Source organism: Meleagris gallopavo, chromosome 1 (assembly GCF_000146605.3).
Source record: "Meleagris gallopavo isolate NT-WF06-2002-E0010 breed Aviagen turkey brand Nicholas breeding stock chromosome 1, Turkey_5.1, whole genome shotgun sequence".
In the NCBI taxonomy this organism is placed as follows: Eukaryota; Metazoa; Chordata; class Aves; order Galliformes; family Phasianidae; genus Meleagris; species Meleagris gallopavo.
Window position 1 is genome coordinate 171,303,947 of NC_015011.2, and position 8,011 is coordinate 171,311,957.

Here is an 8,011-nt window from a genome sequence, read left to right on the forward strand (position 1 = left end):
TTTCTCCCTGTTTTTCAAGATATACTGGAACAAAGCTGAATTTCTATCTGTCCGTATTTCTCTGTATAGAGATGCACATAGACATTCTTCCCTTCTATGGCAAATTTCAATTCAGGCTTTTGCAGTGATGCAATATGAGATGTTGTCCTTCTAGTTGCACTGGTAAAACTACAGACAGCAAATAATCCCTCAGGATGAATGGGTAAGCATGGCCAAATAAGAAACAGACCTTTTATTTATTTATTTATTTTTCCACAGTAGGAAAAACAAATACACCTCCATAGGAATTTGCATAACCAGCCTTACTTTCAAGTTACACTGCATATATCCTAAGTAGATTAAGCTTCAGGTTCATTGTTCTTTAGATTTAAGAGAAGCAACTACTATTTAACCTCTTGTTAATTTTCCTACCAATGGTGGTGTAAGAAAGACAAATAGCAAACACAGGAAAGAGTTATCACTTATTAAACAAAAGTTAATCTTGATTGCCCTAGTGATCAGGAAAGGATTGATTTTTGCTGCTTGCTTTCTGCATCAGGCAGCCGCCAGTCTCTGAAGTCCAAGAGATATACCATCCCTTGAGGCAGGGTGCACATGTAGATCTGCTATGGCTTTTGGTACTGAAATCTCTCCAATGCATGGTTGATGGATCTGCCTATATTAATTAGAATTAAACTTATCACCTTTTTTTTTTTTTTTCCTTGACAATTACAGCAACAGCTAAAGCTCTCATTCCCCTCCCTCCACACTCCACTCCACTTTGTCACTTTACTGTTGTGTTTGCTGTAATGTACATGGTAGCATACAACCAGTATGTTCAACATGCATCAAACTGCTGGAAAATGTTTTATGGGCTGTGCTGCGTGGGAAAAGATCCTCCAAAGATCTTTTCTGATTAAGTATGTCTGCCTGTCATACGGAGAGACAGACTGGATTCAACACAAGCAGCTTCTGAGTTCCCAGGTTAAAGACTAAACCATGTGCACAGACACAACTCATAAATGAGGATCACACTGTTACATAAAGCTTGAAAAGCTTAGCTGAAGCCCAGTTTACCCATTAATTATATACTGGAGTTTTCAAGTTATGGGTATACTCTTGATATGGTTTACTTTCTTTAAGAGACTTTCAGTTGGATATTTTTTCATAAAAGCAAACTACTTACAGAATCTGCATACTGCATAATTATAAGAAGGATTGTGTGTAATCATTTGCTTGAAAATCTCCTAACAGATTTTAATTAAAACATTTCTTAGTTAAGTATATTCTTTCTTCCCCTTGCCCCAAAGTGTTTTCCTAGTAAAAGCCAATTTACAATGGATAGCATCTACAAGAAATATTTTGCCTCAACATTGTCTTTCAGAAGCAGATTATTTTAGTTTTGATATTTCCTTTGAAGGCTCCTGAATTATGATCTCAATCAAATTTCTAATGCAGTAGGGGGAGAAATCAATAGAATGAATGTTGTATTGAAAACTGTTAAATCCTGAAATTGATCAGACAATCTGAATATACTCTAGAATGGCAAGTGACAGCATTTTCTCCTAGAGCAACCATTCATGTTACAATGTTCTGCTTTTAGAAAGGTGAAGTAGTAGGTGCCTTGAGCACATTCTATTTAAGAAAATAATTTTCCCCTCTTCTTAGATAATGTACAGAAAAATACCAGTGGGATGAGATGAGACTATCCTTTGGGTCAACATCATTCACTTTCTGCAGAAGCTACATCTCCAAAAGAGAAACACTTGCAAAAGTTCTGGAAGTAATTAGAAATTATTCTGCTTTTCGGCCTAAAAATTATTAATAATAATAAAATAAATGAAATTTAAATCTGATGCAAGATGGAACAACACTGCAAAGTGTTTTTTTTTTTTTGTTGTTTTGTTTTGTTTTTTAATGTATAGTTTATTGAAGAAATCTACCTCTTCAATAGTCACACAGCTGTGACATTCTCAGCTAGGCTGAGGGAACAAAGACCAGCTAATCAAGCACAGATCTTGTCGAATGTAACATATCTTCATCCGTTTTATGTTAAAATAGACTAAATCCAAATGAAAGTGTCTGTTTTTATGATAAGTGAAAATTATTACATGTTCATTACCAATTAGGCAGAAAAAAATATATATTCCAAGTACTTAACTGAATGCTTTTAGCTCATATGAGAAATAAAGAAAATACAGCCTAAGTAAGCTACATTTTCATCTAGGTGATTCTAGGAAATAAATGAGTGAAGGGATTATAATCCCTTTTATTATAATAAAAGAAATATTCTAAAAATACAGAGAATAGAACATTTTCTTCTTTCCCAATCCCCAAAATGATGCACAATAATTACAAGAGTTCCTTTAAAACTTAAAATGTATTTTTCACAGAAACTCCAAATTCCTTTGGGGGGAAAGAGTTGATTGCATATCCCTCTGAGTCTAAAAGGCTGACCATATGAACTGAATTATCCATGACATGTACCTTCAGACAGTTGTAATGTGATATTTCATGTAAATTTAGACCATACCTTGGACGTGAGCCGCTGGCAATGTTGATTTTATTCAGGAGCTCAGATAAGAAAAAAAACTCTGACATCCTTGCTAATCTGTAATCGTTAACATGGAATTTCCAACATAAAGAGTATAAAAGCATCTAATTTGCTGTAGCAAATTAAAGGAAAACAAACTTCGTATTTCCCTTTCCTTTTCAATGTCTAAATTTACTCTGTTCTTGTGCAAACAAAATTGTAATTTTCAAAGGTTTTTGACATCATCATCATCTATCTTTTGAAAGACACATTTCAAACTTCACCTAATCTGTAGAATGTCATTCAGTTTGAATCTGAAGGATTTACCCACGGTAGGAAGAAAGGCCCTAGTTATGTTAGGATTACTAAAAAAAATAAATGCACTACTTTACCTAGTCTTCCCAGTTCAGATTAATTTATACATAAAAGCTTGGGTAGTGCTCTTTGTTTTTATAGAGAAATTATTTAACTTCATTTTTCATTCATAGCATCTCCTAGCCTCCTGATGTTAGCCAGAGGCTGGATTGTGTTGTATGTTTTACATGCCATTTTCTTCTAGCAATGTTCTATATTATGTCCTATCAGTATTTCAAAGCATTTACGTCATGTTTTCTTTTGACAAATAATTTAAAATATTGAATAGAAAACTTCACCAAAGACTTCACCAAAGATTTTCATGCAGATGAACAGAACTGCAGATCGTTTAGTACACCTATAGGATAAAATACAATATTTTGTGCAGATGCAATGCTTTTTTTGGCCAGCTTTTACACCAGTACAGCCCCCTGTTGACCAAAGCCTGTAGAAACCTTTAACATCATTCCTCCATCAACATTACATTACAGTTACAGCATTAGCTTCTGAAGAACTTGAAATATAAACAGGCACCGGGATGCAAGACTGTCCTTATTTACAAGTCAAGGAAACAACCCTAAAATATCAGCTGAGGTATAAGAATTAAAAGCTGTTATTTCCCCAAGTAATTGGATAGATGGAAAACAGCTCTTGAGCAAACACTGAAGAAAATCAATTAATGTTTAGAATTTCAAAATGATTCGGCTCTTTACATTGTATTAGGTATAAAATGAAGCTTATTGTTAACATAGTCAAATATTTTGAAATTATAAATAACTGGTATAAGAGTCACAAAACCAACAAATTGATTTAGCTGCATTTGCTACATAGCTTGACTGAGTTGTCTAAAGAAAAAGCACTGCAGAAAGAGCTTAAATTTCTCCCTCTTCCTTTCAATCAATATTTGAGGCAAAGTTTCATCTCTAGGGCCCTTAATGGCAGGAATTCCTGGAGCCAGCAAATGAGTAATGTTAAACCTATGATTAGATGATGAGGCCATCAAAGACACTAGACCCTAATGCTTCATTCCACTTTATTCCTGAGAACTGCAGTAAAGCCAAGGACTAGGGAAGAAAGGACTGTAAGTTATTCCTTCCCTCAAGTAAAGGTTTCAAAAGATGTTAAAAAAGAAAAAAAAAAAAAAAAGGTTTACATGATATGAACATAAGGCTCAAAAGCTTTAATGGATCTTTTGGAATTTTCCTGGAACCAAGGACTTAACCATTAGGTAACAAATTTTTCAAGTGCTCTGCTGGAGAGGGTTTAAAGTTCAAACCCCACTGAGGGTTCCTGTTAGGGATGTATGTTTCTTTTACTTTTCCCTAACCAATATCCATCCTGGCTAAGCAGGGAAAAAAGAAAAAGAAAGAAAAAAATATAAGAAGAAAAAAAAAACACACAAAGGAAAACAAGATCTAATGATTTCCTTATGACAGCAGCTTGAAGAGAAACAAGCTACGGACTGGCAAACAGCAGGTAAGTTGGAACTCCCTCCTCCAACTTCCCTCCAAAGAGTTGTAAATGTTAATTATTTTTTGATAGATGAATCAAAAGTAGATCTTCATTTCATTTGCCCCTGAAAATGTATTTCTTTTCAGTACATTTTTAGTGTAGATACTCCAAGTGCAGCTGTGAATGCTCAAGGAAAACTGCAAACAAATATTTTCCCTTGGTAATAATGTAAAGAGTTAATGTGGGCATTATATTATATATATATTATATATATATATAAGCATATAATATACATTTCAGTGATATTTTACATCTGCAGGGGACTTGATTACTGATACACTGGTAGTAAGTGAAAGAACTTTTAGATTATCTAGATCTGTTAGGCCATTGTATTTGCCTTATATTACATAAAATGGGTCTGGGGATAGCTTATTATCACTAGTTTAATGTAAAAAGCTGTATGCAGGAAGTTAGCCAATAATAATTCAGAGAAATAAAATCAAAATTGCGATGTAAAGAATCCAAATGGTCAATGGAATTATTTTAATATTGAATATTTTACCTGTGAGAGCAAATCGGAAGCTTAATTGATTCAGATTTCTGAGAAATCAGTTACTGCTATGCTAAAAAAACAAAAAAAAGCTACAGAATTTTTCAAAATTGAAATATTCTACTTTTGTCACTTCTTAAGGCATACTTCAGCCATGTTGCTTTGCTTTTTGTATATGACATCAAATATGTAGTATTTTATGTTGTGTACCAGAAATAATAAAGCCACCGTAAAGTATGGCTTAATGAAATAATTAGTTCAAAAGAAAGATTTTAATAATGAAAATAATTTTATCTTCATTGTAAATATAATGTTTATAATGTATAAGATAACTGTAAAATTATCTTATTGTAAATAAGAACTGCCTTGAGAGAGAGTTCACACACTGGAAAATGGATTATGTATATCCATACAGTTGTAAAAAACAAATGCAAATATACTTTGCACACTCTTTCAATATAGAAGCACTATGCTGTGCATATATTTTTAAAAATTTATAATTTATATGCTGCCAGAAGAGATTAATTTGTATTTTCCTATAAGGAAATGAAAGAATAGAACAAACACCAATGCACAATTCATAGGTTGGCAGAAGTCCAGCACTACGTTAAAGAACCATTAAAATTATAATCAGAGAATGTCTTACCTGTGAACAAAGCAGCATAACAAGTTCAACCACGGAAGTACTAGACTTCATGCAAACCAGACCTGCAAAGAAATAGTCAAAAGTGAATTTAAAAGATTAATAGTTTTTATTAACTATAGCTAAACAGTTTCAGGAATTCCATACAATCTCTGTGCTGTTTTTTTTAATCACTTAAATTCAATTACAGAAGTTTCAAGCCAAATTCTCTGAGAATTTCAATTTCAAAGATACTTAAGTGTTCAGGAACTGCCAGGAAATCACCTCAAAGAAAGGCTGCACCAGGATCAGTACAGAGTTTTTTGATCACACCTTTTTGTCTTTTAGCTCAGATTACTATTTAGCAAAATAAATACGAATAAGCCATCTACTTATATCATCCAAAGCTACTCACTATGTGATAAGCATAAGAAAACAATCTTTGAAAATCAGATCGTGTAAATGCTTAAAAATAAACTGAGTAGAGAATAAGGTATCTGCACAGAAATTAATTCAATTTTCATCTGGCAACTGACTTTGAAACTTTGAGTAGTAATGAAAGAGGCACTCATAAAATCTATTTCCTAGCAAATTTAGAATCTCTGTAGTTCATGCTTCTTGAAAACCTTGAATTCTGCAGCATAGTCACAGTTTTTACTTATCTTAAATAATTATTATGTAATTATTTATTATTATTTTAATTATTATAAAACTGTGGTCAGATTACCACAGTTTTGAATATTTTTTTGCAGCTTTGGAGATGCTGATTAACTTTTGGAGAAAAGGATATCATATCTAAGTACAAAAATCTTACAAAAGAGGCTTTGTAAAGGTAGGAGAAGGAAACCACACTTTTAATTTTGATAGCTTCTATTTTCTAAAATCAGATATGCAATACATTGATATCATGGCTTAGGGCATGGAAATGATTTTTATGTGCCATAAAAATGACGAATAAACAAATAATTAGGCTTACAAGAGAAAAGAAGCTGAAAAAGAAGCTGATGTACTGTGAATAGGTTTCAACAAACAGCAATTAGAGACAAAAGCACTCATACGCAATAGCAGCACATATATTTATTGTGGGTAGTGGATAAATACCCTTTTGTGCCCATTTTGCTAACAACCCCATCCTCATTGTACAGTAACACAGAAAACGCTGTAAGAAACCACTAGGATTCCATTCTATCAAATATATGAGCAGACAGTTAACTAATGAAATAAGAGGCAGATGTGAAAAGCTCATTTAGGGAGACAATTGCTGTAATTGATCAGCTATTCTCATGCTCAAGTGCTTGAGGATCAGAAAGATTAATGGGATACTTATCACCTGCAGGCTACCTCCACTGTTTGAAAACTGACAAAGAAAATCCAAACAGAAAAGCAAACCCAACAGTTAAGCTAATGCGGGTAGGAGCAAGACATATATATCAAATATCTTATCGGAGAACAAGTTTTATTGTGAATTAATCCCATATGAGGGCAGCTCTGAAAGTAATGCCTCCTAATTTATGATTCCAGCCCACTACATCAGAGGCAGATGTTGATGATATGGCAGTAGAGGCTGAACCTTTGCACCACCAATATTCCATTACATTTTGTTGCTGTGCAACAGATGGCAGCACTGGGGCAGTCTGACAGAAAGGCGTATGACATGGAAATGTGTATGAAGTAAAGCTGTGTCATTGAATTCCTCCATGCAGAAGTATCACCCACTGACATTCACTTATGCCTGCTGAATGTTTATAGAGGCTGAAACAGTGGATGTGAGCACACTGAGGCTGTGGCTGGTGTGTCAGCAGTGGCAACAGCAACAGTGATCACCTCCACTGGTGCAGATTTTTACAAGCATGGCATGCAAGCTGGCAGGTTCCTCGCTGATGAGAATCAGAATCATCTGAGTTGGAAAGAAGTCTTAAAGGACATCAAGTCAAATCCCCTGTAATCAAGAGGGACGCCTACAGGTAGATGAGGTTGCTTAGAGCCCAGAGTCCAGCCTGACCTTGAATGTCTCCAAGGTCAGGGCATTCACAGCCTCTCTGGGCAGCTTGTTCCATTCTTTAGCTGAGAATTGGCTTTATCATATAACATTACTTGTGCACCTTGTACCTGTTGTAGTTTCCGTGTAAATAATTAGGAGGCATTACTTTTGGAGTAATCTACGTATTTTATAATACTAAAAAAAAAAAGTAAAATCAATCAAATACAAACACATTTTCTGTGACTCACTCATCTTTTCCAAAATCAGACCTCAGATGTATTAGAACAAGATGTAGAAAAAACAAAGCTCTCAGAACCGATTTTACATTTTACAGTCTTATAAATTTATATATATATTACATTATGTAACAAAGATTATATGCTATGCATCTGCTGAAACTAAATCATATGTTTGCATGGTTTTGAAAAATTAAAAAAATTGATGCAAGAACTTCACTTTAAAACAGACAGAGATAATAAAAACCTTCTGATTCCCTTCCCTTTCGCTTTCCTTCCCCTCCCTTCCCCCTTCCCTTCCCTT

General features: G+C 34.1%; 1 protein-coding gene across 1 annotated transcript in view; it reads right to left on the minus strand.

Annotated features, from left to right (window-relative positions):
• Positions 1 to 8,011, minus strand: part of LOC104917582 (neurobeachin-like) — a 43,304-nt gene that overhangs the window by 25,998 nt on the left and 9,295 nt on the right. The window contains exon 2 of the mRNA XM_031552127.1: positions 5,515 to 5,576. Within this exon, the coding sequence (XP_031407987.1) occupies positions 5,515 to 5,576 (62 nt within the window). The remainder of the gene's footprint in view (positions 1 to 5,514; positions 5,577 to 8,011) is intronic.